The sequence below is a fragment of the Uranotaenia lowii genome, chromosome 2, assembly GCF_029784155.1.
Source record: "Uranotaenia lowii strain MFRU-FL chromosome 2, ASM2978415v1, whole genome shotgun sequence".
Classification (NCBI taxonomy): domain Eukaryota; kingdom Metazoa; phylum Arthropoda; class Insecta; order Diptera; family Culicidae; genus Uranotaenia; species Uranotaenia lowii.
Genome location: NC_073692.1, coordinates 426,850,228 through 426,868,308, shown reverse-complemented (window position 1 = coordinate 426,868,308; position 18,081 = coordinate 426,850,228). Strand labels below are relative to the sequence as shown.

The window sequence follows — 18,081 nt, the reverse complement described above, 5'->3', positions numbered from 1 at the left end:
TTTTTGGTTCAAATTGTATATATTTCCTTCTTCAACGGTTTAAAAATATACACTTATGGCACATCTGCACAGAATTTGCTTGCGGGTTTATCAAATATTTACATTAACGCACACACACACTGTTGAATATCGTTTATCGGCTACTCGCGGCAATTTTTCATCCATACTCTGATTGGATGGTGAGGGAAAATTCACCCTTGGAGATGAATGTGCCATGATACCACAAACGGGTGTCCACCAAGAGTGCATCGCCAGGTTCGACGTAGAAGCTGAAACTTCGGCACTCGTTGTCGCACTCTGGTGTTGGAGCCAATATCCAACTCTTATTACCCCGCAGCTGGGCCTGCCACATAAGCCGTGGGATGTAGTCAATCTTATAAAAAAAAAGAGAGAAAATATATTTAAAAACAATACAATCTTTAAACATTTTATACTTTCTTACATGCATAACGGCTCCCTGCTCGTAACCGAGAAAAACGAAGTCGGTGTTCGGCATTTCGGAGTCTTCCGGTAGGAAGTGTGGCTTTGGGTAAAGCTTTCGCATCTCCGCGAGTATCAGCGGGTTACAATTGCTCCAGCCCACGTACCACGGTTTGCGACCGATGCGAAAATCTTCCGTCATTCGGAATACATCTTTCAGTGTTTGAAAGTTAGATTTAAAGTGCAGAAATTGGCAGTCTTCGTGGAAACTCTCCAACGCCGAAGGATGCTTGTAGTACAAGTCTTTGAGGAAAGTAAAATTCAAAAGTTTGGTGGCGGGCCAATGTGAGATTGCATTTTTGATGATGATTGGCCTGGATGAGTATGCATATGGTTTGAATTCGTCACGGGAGAGATTTGATAAAATGATGGGTCCACGAATCCCTGAGAAAGGAATAAGGTTTATTAGGTTTTGCCTTTGAACATGATCGATTGTTCTCACCTCTGCAATAATCGCAATCGGACAGGGGTCTGGTAGCTTCCCAAACGAGATAGTTGTTCGGCACGATGCACCTGGTTCCCAGGATGACTTCCATGAACGAGGCCAAAAACGGAGTCAGGAGAAAAAGGGCCACCACAAATATAACACTGTACAGTATCGATAGCGTTCCATCGTTCCACCGGGACCAGGATAGGCGACTGGGACGATAGCCGATGGACGATTTGAACGCTTCTTCCATTTCCCGCTCACTGACCCCCACTTGCGAAACCGCATTATTTAGCAGGTGCAATTTGTGAAGCAAAATTTGGTCACAATGTTTCACCCTTACATTGCTTAGTCTTGCCATTTTGAAGGTGTTTCACTTTTTCTAACTGTTCATTAAGAAAATTTTTATTTATGCTGCTACATATATAGATTAGAGTTTATTATGATGCCATTATGATGCACTGTTTGGCGAAATTACTTGACATTTTACGCGTTATATGACGAGTAGTTGCATAGATGTCCCATCTGACATCCTAAAGATCACTAATTTTGTTGAATTATTATTAATCCTTTGTTAGAAGCAAACTAAAAAAGGAATGCATTCAAACATATATCGTATTTGTTTATTCCGAGTGTTGCACTAATGCACTTCTAACGGCGCGTTCGTAAATTGATTTTTTTGAGTGATGCATCAGTCGATTGATTTGTTTGGTAGATGTCAAATCACTTTCCATGTGCTTTTGCATATACGTTTTTTGGAATTTACGAACGCCAGCATCGATAAAAAAAATCACTTCGATAGAAAAAATCAATTTACGTACACGCCGTAAGTGCTATCATCTGGTTTATTTACTCGGACAGTGTTGCACTGGTTTTAACCTGGTGTCGCACTGCCATCGGCCGGTAGTGTCCCGAAAATTTTGTCAGTGTTGCAAGAGAGCATGTGAGTCATTGAGGTAAAACACTAGGGGCGATTTGTGTTTGTTTTTGAACGAGGGGAGAAAACAAATACGGTACTGCGTAAACTGATTTTTTGGGTGATGCATCGATTTGTTTGGTAGATGTCAAATCACCTTCCAATGCTTCCAATGCATCGATAAAAAGAATAACTTCGATAGAAAAAATCAATTTACGAACACGCCATTAAAATGTTGTTGATCGGCATGTAACCACAGATGTAACCTCTATTTATGATGGCCAGAACGCCATAAGTTATACTATTCAATCAGTTTCCATAGATCCACGTTAAACGCCTGTGAATAGGCAACGTATAGAATTCGATTAACGATTCAGCCATGTAACACACATCAAGCTATGTAAAGTTCCTTATGCGAATTATTTCCATGAATATTGCGGTAAGTATTTGACAAAATTCAATTTGAACTTGCAACTTTGATTGAAGTTTTGAGGCATTTTTTATCACTGTAAAGCTTAACTTGCATAACGGGGGTACGATCAAGGTATTCAATCTAAAACCACATTATGAATTTTAACTTTAAGAAACATAGCTAAAGTGAATGGTAAAGCACATCTTCAACGCCAAATGGTATGCTGGATAGAGCAGCAGTTCTCCCATATCGTTTGGGAGACTTTGAGACTGACAAGTTTCCCGAACAGCGAACACTCAGATTGCAGGCGACAAAACTTGAGAATAGCAATAAGAAGAGCAAGCATCATTAAAAAATTTGCCCGTGTAATGCGATAATCTGATATATCCGAAAGCTGAGTTTGTGAGATTGTTGGATATAAATATAAGGGCAAAGGGCGATGCAATGGTATGTCATGAGCAACGTCTAAGAAGTGTTCGAAGACATTAGTTCTTCTATCACGGATTTGATGAATCAATTGAAAATGTTTACCCTATTGGTTTATTCAGTTTATTTACCATTCGAAATCTGCAAATAAAATACATTTTTTATCTAAATTTAAATTTAAACCAATATGTGGGTGAGCATCCAAAATACCCAAAGCCTTATACGACTGTTTAGCGATGACGCAGAACGCCTCCCACGCATGAACGGTATACATTTCTTTCTGTGCGGGACGTCGACTGCAAATCGAGAAAATCGATAAACAGCAAACAGAACGGCGACTGTGAGTGATAATTTGGATTGGAGTTTCGTGATTATTTGCAGCCAACAATGACTGCCACTTTGGTCAGCATAGCCGAGGAGGACTTCTTCGGGATGCTGATACGCTACGGGTTGTACGCGGGAGCCCTTTTTCAGATGGTATGTCTGGCGGCCTGCGTCGTCATACCCGATTCCACCGGAAGTCTGCTGGACAGTTTGCACAGCTCAAAGGTAAATGCTAGTGGATTGTTTAACAAATTTCATTCAATTGTTTGATGGGTCGCTTTTTTATGATTTCAGGTCAACGATAGTGAGGATTCAAGTTCCGAGCATTCTTCACCTCAGAATACACCCAGACGTCCGTATTATCGTAGTCGAAAGCAGGACAAAAAGAAGCGTCGCTAAGGGGATTTTGGTGAATCTATGCAGAAATAATGACCTATTGAAAAAGTAATTGTTTAAGGTGGTTTAAGGATACTCTCATTCTGCTAAATTGTGTTGCGAAAAAAATCTTGCTTCTGTTCAAGTATTTTTTGCCAAAGTTTTTTTTTTCGAAAACTTCACAACCACAGACATTTGTATCTCACTACTCACTATCTTTTATAATTTTAAGTTTCATAAAAACGACAATTCAAAAACATTTATGAATGTTTATTTCACCTAACTAGTTAGGTCTGATACTAAGCAAAAAAAAAACATTCCATGAGATTTTTTTCATGACAAACTTATGTTACATGTACAATTTTAAAACAAAGAAAGCTGCATTTAAAAATATAACAAATAACTTAAATTAAGAAAAAAAATCATGTTTTTTTTACTTAAGAATGATAAATACCTTATCACTTAGAATTACCTACATTTAATTTAGCCCATTGTTCTTACTGTATGGAATATAGAAGGATTAAAGATATGGGTAAAACGGGTTAATCCTATCTGATATCGCCTACTAAGTTCAAATTGAAACGGATACATTTCTATCAGCCGCGATGACTTCATCGATTTAACTTGGAAAATACATGGTCGTTGTCATGGAGAGTCCTCCGTTGTTGAATTTTGTTAATGCGACGTTCTTGAAAATTCCGGAAATCGTTAATAATGGCTGGCAGCATTTTCCCCGAAGAATTGGACTGTTTTGTGGAAAGTTTGAGACCATTTCAGGTTGTGGACATCGGAAGCGATGGGTAAGTTGATTCCAAGTCACGTTATTGTGAAAGTAAACGTAGTTTTCCTCCTTTTCAACAGCTGGCTTCAACAGAACCAAACAGTGGTCAAGCTGGCACAGCAAGCCTATTTTGAAGCAAACGGCAAACATGAGGAAATTATTAAAGAACGTATCCTCGTTGAAGGGAAATTAACCATTCTGGTTCACGAGATCCATTGCGTTTCTGTTTGGAAAAGTAAAATCCTGATCAAACTTTTAGAAGAACCTGAGTTGAGTGCCTCGTTTATGATCTACAGCGTGTTTTACTACGAATTGAACAACCTTGCATTGTTAGAGCTGATTTTATATCACAAAGCTAGCTTCGAGATGCTCGGAGATTGTTTGCTGGACTTGATCGATTACTGTGCGCTTGCCATCGGGCAGTTGATAGGATTAGTAAATGAAAGGCGATCCTGTGAGAAATCGGAAAATCTTGACACTGAAACGACTAAAGAAGAGCTACAAAGAATGAGGGAGGACATTGGTTTCAAGATAGGACTAAAATGTCTGAGTATTTTTAGTTATCTTACGCAAAATTTGCAAACTCTTCCTCTGAGTGCATCGACCCGAATAACCAAAGTACATGATCTACCTTGTCTAGCCGTCGAAATGCTTCATTTGAAACCCTGGCTCAGAAACAACAAAGGTACCGAAAAGTTCGTAAACGATCGCTGGATTCCCCATTGCGGTGATGAAATTTTTAAATTAGCTCCATCGGAAGCGCAAACTTGGATCTGCCTCTATAATCTTCTACTCAGTTCGGAGACGATGCAACATTACGAATTCAGTGAATACAGGAAGCGAGAAATTTCGAAATGCATCGCTTTGCTGAACGAACAGGTTCTCGATCAGCTTCCGATTTTGGTACACCTTAAGCAATACCTTTGTTCAATGCAGATGCAGAATGTTTCCGACTCAAAAAGAGGAACGGGTTTATTTCTCGAAGAAATCCCAGAATTGAAAACAAATTTAATAAATAATGCCAAACAGTACGGAATAAGTCGGATTGTGCAAAACCATAAAACCATTTTTGTCACTTTGACACAAGAACAAATCTTCGAAAAGGCTAAACGGTAAATGTCAGTTGAACTAGCTGAAAAACTGAGTAATATTTTTTTTCAAATTTAAGGTTGAATGATATTTACAACACCGAGGTCCTCGAAGAGTTCGATAACAGTTTTGTTCCGCCAACAAACTTCGATGAGATGTGTCAGAAATGTAAAGCTATTGCAACGAAAAAATGTTCCAAATGTCTCAAAGTACGATACTGTTCGCGGTAAGTTCAATCAACCAAATCAACTATTCTCTTCTATCCGATAATCCCTAATCGTTTTCCAGCGAGTGTCAAGTGTCGGACTGGCCACAGCACAAGGAACAGTGTCATCAGATCAAGTAAAAACGAAATCGCAACTAAAGAATTTATCCACCACTTGTATTCATATTTTCGGATTCACCTCACCACACATTATGCGTTGTGTTAAACGTTGGCTTTTTAACTCGACTGTCGCAGCTGTTTCATGTGTTCCCTGATGACGTCATGGGCTGGGGTTTCCTCACCGTAAGCCTGTAAACAACAAACGATTTACGGAACCATCTGACCGGTCTAGTCTAGAACTAAAACTTCATGCAAACTATAAAAGTCGATCCGTTACGGCGCGTTCGTAAATTGATCTTTTTGGGTGATGATCAGTCCATCGATTTTTTTGTAGATGTCAAATCAGCTTCCAAAACTCATTGCATCCAGTTCGTTATTAATTTACGAACACCAGCATCGATTAAAAATCATTGGGATAGAAAGAATCAATTTACGAACCCGCCCTAAAACATCCATGCAACCTATAAGATATGTCTACCGTCCAATTGTCAATGAATTGTAATGTAATGATTTTCCAATTTTGTTTCTTTAAATATTATCAATCATTCTAAGTTCAGGCAACTTTCGATTCAATTGATAAAATAAAATCGCTCTCCTTTATGATTAGAAAACTTAAGCGATTTTTGTTTTGAGACGAAATTTGTTGTTGGTAACATGAGACAGTCTCAGTGTCTCCCGGATAAAATGGGAACCATTGAAACCTTCTCGAGACCAGCTGTGTCCTAGCGTGGAATAGTTTTTTAATGTGATTATTGCTATACACAACACCACAAAAAAGCTAAATTAATAAAATAAAAATATCTACTGATAATAACTATCGATATCATAATCCTAAGCCATTCCACCTACCTTCAGCACGACACAGGAAGCGCCGCTGATCTTGCGTGGTTTGCCTTCTTTGTCGATCTTGCACAAGCCGGACCATTCGCCGAGCTTCTTGTTGGAATCCACCCGGATCAGCGGGATCTGGTGTTCGTTGCACAGAGCCGTGATCAGTTTCTTGTACTGAGGCTCATCGCAGCTTTCGGCCAGGATGCACAGGACAGCTTGACGCTTGTCTAAAATTTTGCAGGCTTCATGGATACCGTGCACCAGTCCATCGACGATCAGGGACCGTTTCAGCACTTCCTGCAGGGCGGTGTTGACGTCCATGGTGCCATCGACGGGCGCAACTGGGGCTTCGCTGTAAACGATTCCATTATTAACTGGTGGCTCTTGGCGTTACACTTAAATGATACTTACACTTCAACGTCCGACATTTTCTGCAATAGAGGAAACATAAAAAGAATTTTTAGTTAGTACACAGAATATGGCAGCGGATACAAAACAATATTTCCTCCGCAGGAAATTAATGTCCACAAAATAATTTCCTGGGAGTATTAGCGGTCAAATTTTAAAATCCAAACATCGGTTGCAACCACTACTTTACGCAGATTCTAAATAAACACATAAAAACCATTGTAATCATCAACTTACAGAAGATTTTGAGGAAACTCTTTAAAATGCGTTCAACCGCTGGGGAAGAATTACGGAAAAAGATCGAAAAAATAATTCGACGTTCAACCGGAAGTTGACGTTTTTTTGACGTTTGTGTTATTCGAAAAAAGAAAATTTGTCAAGAGGATTTTTACTCAAGTCAAACTTGCACTGAGCTAAATCGAGAAGCAAAAAAAAAGAACGAGTTCAGGGCGTTCGGAGCTGTTCGGAGGGCATTTTGCTAAACACGAATGATTTTTTTTAATTAATGGTATTCTTAAATTTAAAAGTTACATTCCTTTGCGGGACCGGGCAAAACATTAAAAAAGATTTCAATTAACATTAATCTGCAAGTTGACGGAGAGGTGCTTTCAATCCTAACCCGAAATGGAGGCAAAACAAAATGATTTGCCTCCACGATTGTTTTGATGCATTCCGGCGTTCCAGTTCTGGTATGAGAGGTGTTAGATTCGAAATTTAAATCTTTTTCTAAAAGCTGTAGAGCTTCGTCCATAATGCTTTTTTTTTATTTTAATATTTCCCTTTCGCTCTTCTGTATTTCTTTTTCTTAAGGGATTTTAAGCAACATTATGGCTTATTCATTTATCTCTCACAAAGTGTTTCGTTATGCAAACAAACAAAACCGATTTGGGCTCTTTAAAACCTAAAGGTAAGAGCCGGTTTCAACTAAAGGAAATATGTAAAAAATCCTTTGTGCAAATTGAAGCACTTTTATAAGTTGAACCGGAAAGAAAAAAAAGTCCTCAGATTTTAAGGTGCCTAGAAACATTTTTTCGCTAGCCTTGTTCGTGTGTCAGATGAAAAAAATCGGTTTCACAGGTTTCACAAAATTGTTTTTACGAAACGGTAGTGTTTCGAACATCGATATAATTAATTTAATAGTTTTTTTCAGTGTAGAAGACGAAAACTAAAATATTCGAAGGGGTCCCTCGATGATGAATTTCGAAAAGATGGCGTTTTAGCTGTTTATGCTTCATGGGCCATCAAAGTTTTTCACGCTCATTTTCAATAAACCATTTATTGTTGAAAATAACCTTTTTATGGATTTTGTGTAAGAAATAAAAAAAACTTTCGAAATAACGTTCTGCAGAACGCATTTATGGCCAAATTATCCTGATTTGAAGGCCTATGTCGAACAGAAAAGCTTGAAAACATTTTTTTTTATTTTAAAGAAACTCAAATTTGTCAGAAAACAATTGCAAATCGTTTTTTTATTTCCACTCCTTGAATTCTTCACAGTTGACGAAAACGATTACTTTTAAACAATAATTGGTTATTCGAATTCGAGCATGCAGATCCTCAGCAAATTTTCTTTGTCTTTCATACCGAGCAGAAGCCAATCGTGTTATTCCGAAAAACATTTTACTAAAAAAGTGAAACTTTTCATTGATATACTGCAACTTTGAATCTGGTTTATTCAGATTACAAGAACACTAACTTTAGAAAAAATGCCAAGCGTAAAAGATTTAGAAATTAGTAAAAATGTTACATCTGAATCGATCACTACGGATGGCGTAGGAAGTGAGGGTTTAAATTCTGCAAAGGAAAATTTGAATGCTCAACTTGTGAATAGCAACATAGCTAATAATGGCAACGCCAAGGAAGCACCGGCAAATCCATTACAACAGATTGTACTAATAATCGAGCATAAGATACGGAATTTGGAAAAACGGAAGGTAATGTTCCGGAAATTTTTGTCTGAGCTAGAAGACACGGACAAATAATGTAAAATCAGAGACGACAATTAAAAGTTGACACTTTCGAACCGTAAAACCAAGCGACGCCATGATGGTTGCGAATGAGAGCAAGACACACAAAATTGATCCCGTTTCTCATTTTGCTTATTTCAGAACAAACTAGAATCGTACCGAGTAATTGAAAAATCGGGAAAAAGGCTTACGCCGGACCAGAAAACGGCAGTTTCCAAGTATGACGAGTGCATAGCCTCCCTGGAGCTGACCCGGGACTTCTGCAAACAATTTCAATCAATAGTGACTGCCGCAAATAAGGAGGCGAAAAAAGAAGCTAAACGCGTAAGTTGAAAACAATGGGTTTTTTGGCCTTTAATTTTTTTTTACAGGAACAAAAAAAAAAATTGCTTTCGTGAAGGCTGTACAAATTTTGGTTTCGGATTATAAATTTCAGTTTGAGAACGATACTTTCAAAATCTTATCCAATAACTTTTTTTTTCAATATTAGGCACAGAGTTCGTCAACTATTTATACAAAAGTACATTGCAATAAAATTTTATTTTTATTTTATAATAATTATAACCTGATTTATTTTATAATTTATAACTGAACCTTCATTTTACGTGAAAATTAATCTTGAACTATTTACTCTTAAACTAGAAAAATCTGAAAGACTTGACAAGGAAGTTATAATTTAATTTTTACTTAGCTAACTTTCAATTAGTTTCCGAAAAACATGCAGCCCCTCACTAAGATCCAATAAGGATCAAAACGATGGAGCAGTATAAAAACAGTCATTTTTAATTAAAAATCAATCAAAATCAAATGATTGATGGTTATGAATTCCCCAATCTCAGTGAATGGACTCCAAATTCAGTGTCACTTTACTTCACGTTGCATCGCGTAAATGTCGATGTTAGTACTTCTCTCAACTTTTTTTTTGAATAACTTTATGGTCTGATTTTTTTTCAAAAAATATTTTTTGAGAAAATGTTTTCCACTAGTGAACTTTAAGACCAAAGAATAGTGCACATCTAGGCACCATTTTCCCGTATGTTTGGATAACGTGCCGATATTAAGGCTTACCCTTTTCTGATCATTATCTGAGTCTCGTGATAGCCAAGATTTTTTGTGTGGGGAAAATAATTGGAAGGTTCTTCATAATTCTTACAAATATGTTTGGTAAAAAATCATCTTATGCTATTCTTGATATCCCTTTCAGAGTGCATTCCTTCGGGCTCAGCAAGAAAACATCAAGGTTCGCGAGGTGTTAGCCATTCAGGATGTGTTGGCACGTGTTCTGAAGACGGACGCTAGGGAGGATTTCCTGGGAGGTTTGAATGGAGCCATTCAAGTTTCCTTCGAAGATATGCTTTTGCTTGAGAAACTGTATGATGAAATCGTCCCAAAGCGCCCTGACTTGAGCTCGGAACCCGCATTTGCTGCCGCTCTGAAACAGGCCGCTGATCATTTGTGTTCAACGATCGATGGCCGAAACAAACCGTTCGAAAGTTCAACGTACATCTATGTGAGAGATTTGATCAACAATATTCAAGCATGTGGTTATTTTGAAAAAGATATGGTAATCGTAGAAGAAACGGTTGATGAACTATCTAACGAGAAAGCGTCTGTCGATGCGATAGACGTTGAATCCGTAGATGATGCAACTGAAAATGATATTGCGATTGCAAATCCACCGCAAGACATAAAGACTAACAATGCTGCTGAAAAATTAGGACAAGATGGAAAGGTGACAACCATTATTGACTCTGCGATTATTGTGGAAGCACCAGCAGCTACTGCTGTTCCAACACCTGCTTTCCCTGGTCAACCGAATGTAATGCAAACCCCAAAGCCCATAAATGCCAACATTGCTCCAATCCCGACGCAACCAGTTCAATTGCAATCGAATCTTAATGTTGATCCCTCTGCAGCGGCTGTCAACATCCAGCCAAACGCTGTCATTATTCCGAATGCAACAAACCTTCCCGTGGTGCAGCCTATCATTACACCGATTCCTGCTACGGTTCATCCTCAGCTAAGTGGTACAACCGTTCAAGCTGTAGAGCATGCCTATTTCAAACAACACTACATTCAGCAACAGCAGCAGCAGCAACAACAGCCACAACAACAGCAGCAACATCAACAACATTTACAACAACAACAACACCTTCAACAACAACATCAGCACCAACAGCAGCAGCAGCAACAACAACAACAACAACAAAAAATGAGGCCAACAATACATGAGGTTATAGGGACAGGAAACTTTTTCTTCCTGCAAGAATCTGAACTGGATAAGCCTGATGTTATCCCTGGTAACACGAATGTTGAAAGCACACCGCAAGCTATGCCGCCGACTGAACAACATCAGCTACATCCATTGCCTTTACCAATGAATGTAAACTTACAGCAGAAAACCGTAATCGGTACACAATCACCAGCACAGATTGGTCAGTCATTCCAAAATATTAATCCTATGAATTGCTTTACTCCAAATTTGCATTCCGGTGAACAGAGGGGCAGCGCTCCTCAGCATACACAATTGAAAAGCAATGATTCCGATCAAGTTCCTGGATTCCCTCAGGTTAGCGCACCAATTATGAACACGCATGTTACGCCAAATGTATTACCGATGCATTCGCTTCAGCAATTAGAGCAAACAACCAACCAACGATCAGCTAATCAAAAATCTCAAAACAATGAAAATCAACTAGGAACAGTACTTAACAATACATTTAAATCAAACATGCAACAGTTTACTTCCGATTCTTCCGGAATAAACGACAATTCAATCCAATCCAACGTAGCGCAAAGGATTTCTTCTCTGTTAGTCGATCCAACTAGTGATAAACAGAATGCTGATTTAAACTCTCATTCTACTGGACCGGCTGCACAACAGTTACAAAAACCGCAGAACGAGTGGAATTCTGGAATGAGCTATACCAATACTTTGAATAAATCTGATGAGCAATGGTCGAACCATTCTGTATTGGCTAAAAACAGTATTGAAGATGATAAAAATCATTACAATCTATCGCGACCTGTTAATCAAACAACTGCGGTGAAAGCGAAAGAAACGATTCCTCAAAATTCAACAACGGCATCGAACAGAAATGATTCCAGTTTTGGAGTGACCGGACTCATCCAAGAACAAACTACGCATGCAAGTTCAACTATTCAGCCAATGTCGCACGGAGGACTACGAAATCATCGCGGTAACTCGAACGTACAATATCAGCAAAATAATTCTTCTAATGGTAACTAAACCTATCTCGTTTTTCAACAATTCAACCTTCAACAATTATTTCCTTTTTTCAGCTCGTTTTTCGAATGATGATGTTATGAACAATCCAGCCCCAACGTTTTTCAAAAACAATGAAAGATATTATCAACAAAACCAGAACTCAAACTTTTCTGGAAGCAAAACAGATTCTCCATATCATCAACGTAATACCATGTTTAAAAACCGATCGGACGGTATTGGCAACGCTTCATCCCGCAGCGGTTATTCCGTATCGGGAAGCGGTGTTGGATCTGTAGGATCAAATAACAACTCCAATCACGGAGGATCAGCAGATTATCGATCAAACGCACGACCTGTAAACAGCACGAGGAACACTGGTCCGCCATCGGCAAGACCGCAACAACAACGTACGCATTCTGGAAATGGAAATTTTGCAAGCTCAAGAGCTGCTCCTCATGCCAGAGGCCAATCATCAATTAACGCGTAAAACTACGACAGTGTATCTCCAATTAAACTTATTTTACACCTTAGTGATAACAAAGCTCCAGAATACAGTGACGACACTTTATGAGTCTTATAAAACTGAAGAAAACAACAGATAAAACTGTATCCATTATTTAATATTGAGAAACGAAACTATGATTAAAAGATTCTGATTGTGTTCTTAGCAACGAATAACTTATTAGCATGAAATATAAAACTTATTGAAAAAAATGTATCACATTGCCCAACGTATTGTTTTCTAAGTATTAATACTTCTTCCAGAAGAAACACTTTTTTGCGATACAGCTTTAAGCTGAATTATATGTACCTATCTGTCAGGAATTCCAATCTGAATTTTTTATTTACGAATTTCTCGATGTTCCCTTTAGAAGGTTCCGATTAGAATTTTCATAAAAGGCCAACATTTAGATTATCACAGAAAAAAAAACAGTAAAATATTGTAAATTGTGTAATAAAGTTTTTCCCTTGAATCAGAATTTTGAAACTTAATTGATGTCAATCTAAAAATAATTTTTGTTGAGTTGTGCTATCTGTTCAAAGATAATTTGAATTTGGCCAGATTTTAAAATACATTTTTTTCAGTTCAGAAAAACCAATGAAAAAAATATGAAAGTTAGACATCACTACAACGAATCTACTTTTTAAATAGGTCATTTATGTAATTTTGTCACATTTGCTGATTGTAATTTTGAAACTTATGTCATTTTGGTCACTTTCGTCATTTCTGTAATTTTTTGTCATTTCTGCCATTGTCATTTATGTCATTTTTTGTTATTTTATGTAATTTTTGCCATTTTTATCATTTTTGTAATTTTTTGTATTTTCTGTCATTTTGTAAGTTTTGTCATTTTTGTCATTTTTGTAATTTTTATCGATTTTGTCGTTTTTGTTATTTTAGTCGTTTTGGTCATTTTTGTCATTTTTGTCAATTTTTGTCATTTTTGTCATTTTGTGATTTTTGTGATTTTGGGAATTTTTGTCATTTTGTGATTTTGGTGATTTTTGTAATTCTTGTCATTTTTGTGATTTTTGTCATTTTTGTGATTTGTGATTTTTGTCATTTTTGTCAATTTGACCATTTTTGTCATTTTTATCAACTTTGTCATTTTTGTCATTTTTGTAATTTTTGTCATTTTTGTCATTTTGTCATTTTTGTCATTTTTGTCATTATTGTAATTTTTGTCATTTTGTCATTTTTGTCATTTTTGTCATTTTTGACACTTTTGTCATTTTTGTAATTTTTGTCATTTTTGTCTTTTTTTGTCATTTTTGTCATTTTTGTCAATTTTGTCAAATTTGTCATTTTTGTCAATTTTGTTATTTTTGTCATATTTTTCATTTTTGTAATTTTTGTGATTTTTGTCAGTTTTGTCATTTTTGTCATTTTTATCATTTTTGTAATTTTTGTAATTTTTGTCATTTTTGTAATTTTTTGTCATTTTTGTAATTTTTGTAATTTTTGTAATTTTTGTAATTTTTGTCATTTTTGTAATTTTTGTAATTTTTGTAATTTTTGTAATTTTGTAATTTTTGTAATTTTTGTAATTTTTGTAATTTTTGTAGTTTTTGTAATTTTTGCAATTTTAGTAATTTTTGTAATTTTTGTAATTTTTGTCATTTTTGTCATTTTTGCCATTTTTGTCATTCTTGTGATTTTTGCCATTTTTGTAATTTTTGTAATTTTTGTCATTTTTGTCATTTTTGTCATTTTTGTCATTTTTGTCATTTTTGTCATTTTTGTCATTTTTGTCATTTTTGTCATTTTTGTCATTTTTGTCATTTTTGTCATTTTTGTCATTTTTGTCAATTTTGTCATTTTTGTCATTTTTGTCATTTTTGTCATTTCTGGTCATTTCTGGTCAGTTTTGTCATTTTTGTCATTTTTGTCATTTTTGTCATTTTTGCCATTTTTGTCATTTTTGGTCATTTTTGTCATTTTTGTCATTTTTGTCATTTTTGTCATTTTTGTCATTTTTGTCATTTTTGTCATTTTTGTCATTTTTGTCATTTTTGTCATTTTTGTCATTTTTGTCATTTTTGTCATTTTTGTCATTTTTGTCATTTTTGTCATTTTTGTCATTTTTGTCATTTTTGTCATTTTTGTCATTTTTGTCATTTTTGTCATTTTTGTCATTTTTGTCATTTTTGTCATTTTTGTCATTTTTGTCATTTTTGTCATTTTTGTCATTTTTGTCATTTTTGTCATTTTTGTCATTTTTGTCATTTTTGTCATTTTTGTCATTTTTGTCATTGTTGTCATTGTTGTCATTTTCGTAATTTTTGTATTTTTTTTTTGTCATTTTTGTCACTTTTGTAATTTTTGTCATTTTTATCATTTTTGTAATTTTGTAATTTTTGTAATATTTCTAATTTTTGTAATTTTTGTATTTTTTTTAATTTTTGTAATTTTTGTAATTTTTGTCATTTTTCTAATTTTTGTAATGTTTGTAATTTTGGTAATTTTTGTTTTTTTTGTAATTTTTGTACTTTTTGTAATTTTTGTACTTTTTGTAATTTTTGTAATTTTTGTTATTTTTGTCATTTTTGAAATTTTTGTAATTTATGTAATTTTGTCATTTTTGTAATTTTTCGTCATTTTTGTCATTTTTGTTATTTTTGTCATTTGTGTCGTTTTCATAATTTTTGTAATTTTTGTAATTTTTGTAATTTTTGTAATTTTTCGGCATTTTTCGGCATTTTTGTATTTTTTGGCATTTTTGTTATTTTTGTTATTTTCGTAATTTTTGTAATTTTTTCAATTTTTGGTAATTTTTGTAATTTTTGTAATTTTTATCATTTTTGTCATTTTTGTTATTTTTTGTCGTTTTTGTCATTATTGTCATTTTTGTAATTTTTGTAATTTTTGTCATTTTTGTAATTTTTGTCTTTTTTGTCCTTTTTGTCCTTTTTGTAATTTTCGTAATTTTTGTAATTTTTGTAATTTTTGTAATTTTTGTAATTTTTGTCATTTTTGTCAGTTTTGTAACTTTTGTAACTTTTGTAATTTCTGTAATTTTTGTGATTTTTGGTCATTTTTGTGATTTTTGTCATTTTTGTCATTTTCGTCATTTTTGTCATTTTTGTCATTTTTGTCATTTTTGTCATTTTCGTCATTTTTGTCATTTTTGTCATTTTTGTCATTTTTGTCATTTTTGTCATTTTTGTCATTTTTGTCATTTTTGTCATTTTTGTCATTTTTGTCATTTTTGTCATTTTTGTCATTTTTGTCATTTTTGTCATTTTTGTCATTTTTGTCATTTTTGTCATTTTTGTCATTTTTGTCATTTTTGTCATTTTTGTCATTTTTGTCATTTTTGTCATTTTTGTCATTTTTGTCATTTTTGTCATTTTTGTCATTTTTGTCATTTTTGTTATTTTTGTCATTTTTGTCATTTTTGTCATTTTGGTCATTTTTGTCATTTTTGTCATTTTTGTCATTTTTGTCATTGTTGTCATTTTTGTCATTTTTGTCATTTTTGTCATTTTTGTCATTTTTGTCATTTTTGTCATTTTTGTCATTTTTGTCATTTTTGTCATTTTTGTCATTTTTGTCATTTTTGTCATTTTTGTCATTTTTGTCATTTTTGTCATTTTTGTCATTTTTGTCATTTTTGTCATTTTTGTCATTTTTGTCATTTTTGTCATTTTTGTCATTTTTGTCATTTTTGTCATTTTTGTCATTTTTGTCATTTTTGTCATTTTTGTCATTTTTGTCATTTTCGTCATTTTTGTCATTTTTGTCATTTTATTTTTTTGTAATTTTTGTTATTTTTGTAATTTTTGTAATTTTTGTAATTTTTGTCATTTTTGTAATTTTTGTAATTTTTGTAATTTATGTAATTTTTGTATTTTTTGTAATTTTTGTAATTTTTGTAAGTTTTAAAATTTTTGTGATTTTGGTAATTTTTGTAAATTTTGTAATTTTTGTAATTTTTGTAATTTTTGTAATTTTTGTAATTTTTGTAATTTTTGTAATTTTTGTAATTTTTGTAATTTTTGTAATTTTTGTAATTTTTGTAATTTTTGTAATTTTTGTAATTTTTGTAATTTTTGTAATTTTTGTAATTTTTTGTAATTTTTGTAATTTTGTAATTTTTGTAATTTATGTAATGTCTGTAATTTTTGTAATTTTTGTCATTTTTGTCATTTTTGTCATTTTATTTTTGTAATTTTTGTCATTTTTGTAATTTTTGTAATTTTTATCATTTTTGTCATTTTTGTTATTTTTTGTCATTATTGTCATTTCTGTCATTTTTGTCATTTTTGTCATTTTTGTCATTTTTGTCATTTTTGTCATTTTTGTCATTTTTGTCATTTTTGTCATTTTTGTCATTTTTGTAATTTTTATAATTTTTGTAATTTTTGTAATTTTTTGTAATTTTTGTAATTTTTATTTTTTGTAATTTATGTAATTTTTGTAATGTTTGTAATTTTTGTAATTTTTGTCATTTTTTTCATTTTTGTAATTTTATGTAATTTATGTAATTTTGTCATTTTTGTAATTTTTCGTCATTTTTGTCATTTTTGTAATTTTTGTCATTTTTGTCATTTTTATAATTTTTGTAATTTTTGTAAGTTTTGTAATTTTTGTGATTTTGGTAATTTTTGTAATTTTTGTAATTTTTGTAATTTTTGTAATTTTTGTAATTTTTGTAATTTTTGTAATTTTTGTAATTTTTGTAATTTTTGTAATTTTTGTAATTTTTGTAATTTTTGTAATTTTTGTAATTTTTTGTAATTTTTGTAATTTTCTAATTTTTGTAATTTATGTAATTTTTGTAATGTTTGTAATTTTTGTAATTTTTGTAATTTTTGTAATTTTTGTAATTTTTGTAATTTTTGTAATTATTTGTAATTTTTGTAATTTTGTAATTTTTGTAATTTATGTAATTTTTGTAATGTTTGTAATTTTTGTAATTTTTGTCATTTTTTTCATTTTTGTAATTTTATGTAATTTATGTAATTTTGTCATTTTTGTAATTTTTCGTCATTTTTGTCATTTTTGTAATTTTTGTCATTTTTGTCATTTTTATAATTTTTGTAATTTTTGTAAGTTTTGTAATTTTTGTGATTTTGGTAATTTTTGTAATTTTTGTAATTTTTGTAATTTTTGTAATTTTTGAAATTTTTGTAATTTTTGTAATTTTTGTAATTTTTGTAATTTTTGTAATTTTTGTAATTTTGTAATTTTTGTAATTTATGTAATTTTTGTAATGTTTGTAATTTTTGTAATTTTTGTAATTTTTTTCATTTTTGTAATTTTATGTAATTTATGTAATTTTGTCATTTTTGTAATTTTTCGTCATTTTTGTGATTTTTGTAATTTTTGTAATTTTTGTAATTTATGTAATTTTTGTAATTTTTGTAATTTTTGTAATTTTTGTAATTTTTGTAATTTTTGTAATTTTTGTAATTTTTGTAATTTTTGTAATTTTTGTAAGTTTTGTAATTTTTGTGATTTTAGTAATTTTTGTAATTTTTGTCATTTTTGTCATTTTTGTAATTTTTGTAATTTTTGTAATTTTTGTAATTTTTGTAATTTTTGTAATTTTTGTAATTTTTGTAATTTTTTGTAATTTTTGTAATT

General features: G+C 32.6%; 5 protein-coding genes across 7 annotated transcripts in view; 3 read left to right on the top strand and 2 right to left on the bottom strand.

Annotated features, from left to right (window-relative positions):
• Window position 1: 1 nt before the first annotated feature.
• Window positions 2-1,410, bottom strand: LOC129747344 (uncharacterized). The gene is made up of 3 exons (XM_055741499.1): window positions 923-1,410; window positions 443-864; window positions 2-373 (listed from the first exon to the last, which is right to left on the bottom strand). Exons 1-3 carry the CDS (start codon window positions 1,266-1,268, stop codon window positions 158-160), a joined length of 984 nt encoding a protein of 327 aa, XP_055597474.1. The 5' UTR covers window positions 1,269-1,410; the 3' UTR covers window positions 2-157.
• A 1,517-nt stretch (window positions 1,411-2,927) lies between these two features.
• On the top strand, window positions 2,928-3,659 carry LOC129742316 (protein anon-73B1). The gene is made up of 2 exons (XM_055734207.1): window positions 2,928-3,210; window positions 3,280-3,659. The coding sequence occupies exons 1-2, from the start codon at window positions 3,049-3,051 to the stop codon at window positions 3,382-3,384; spliced, it is 267 nt and encodes an 88-aa protein (XP_055590182.1). The 5' UTR covers window positions 2,928-3,048; the 3' UTR covers window positions 3,385-3,659.
• A 213-nt stretch (window positions 3,660-3,872) lies between these two features.
• Window positions 3,873-6,328, top strand: LOC129742311 (zinc finger MYND domain-containing protein 10 homolog). Of its 2 annotated transcripts, XM_055734195.1 has the most exons (5): window positions 3,873-4,160; window positions 4,222-5,020; window positions 5,078-5,253; window positions 5,310-5,456; window positions 5,519-6,328. In XM_055734195.1, the coding sequence occupies exons 1-5, from the start codon at window positions 4,075-4,077 to the stop codon at window positions 5,574-5,576; spliced, it is 1,266 nt and encodes a 421-aa protein (XP_055590170.1). In that variant the 5' UTR covers window positions 3,873-4,074; the 3' UTR covers window positions 5,577-6,328. The 2 variants fall into 2 exon arrangements, with proteins under 2 accessions (XP_055590170.1, XP_055590169.1); XM_055734194.1 differs by having other exon boundaries at window positions 4,222-5,253.
• LOC129742315 (40S ribosomal protein S12) overlaps window positions 5,592-18,081 on the bottom strand; it is a 244,334-nt gene continuing 231,844 nt past the window's right edge. The window contains exons 1-4 of one of the 2 annotated variants that reach the window (XM_055734205.1): window positions 7,032-7,167; window positions 6,798-6,817; window positions 6,405-6,738; window positions 5,592-5,744 (exon numbers count right to left, since the gene is read on the bottom strand). In XM_055734205.1, coding sequence (XP_055590180.1) covers window positions 5,673-5,744; window positions 6,405-6,738; window positions 6,798-6,814 — 423 coding nt within the window. In that variant the 5' untranslated portion in view covers window positions 6,815-6,817; window positions 7,032-7,167 and the 3' untranslated portion in view covers window positions 5,592-5,672. Of the gene's footprint in view, window positions 5,745-6,404; window positions 6,739-6,797; window positions 6,818-7,031; window positions 7,168-18,081 lie in introns of those variants that run through there. The other variant, XM_055734206.1, reaches the window with a different exon arrangement.
• LOC129742310 (caprin homolog) lies at window positions 8,363-12,672 on the top strand. Its single transcript, XM_055734193.1, has 4 exons — window positions 8,363-8,728; window positions 8,903-9,085; window positions 9,966-12,003; window positions 12,065-12,672. The coding sequence occupies exons 1-4, from the start codon at window positions 8,501-8,503 to the stop codon at window positions 12,475-12,477; spliced, it is 2,862 nt and encodes a 953-aa protein (XP_055590168.1). The 5' UTR covers window positions 8,363-8,500; the 3' UTR covers window positions 12,478-12,672.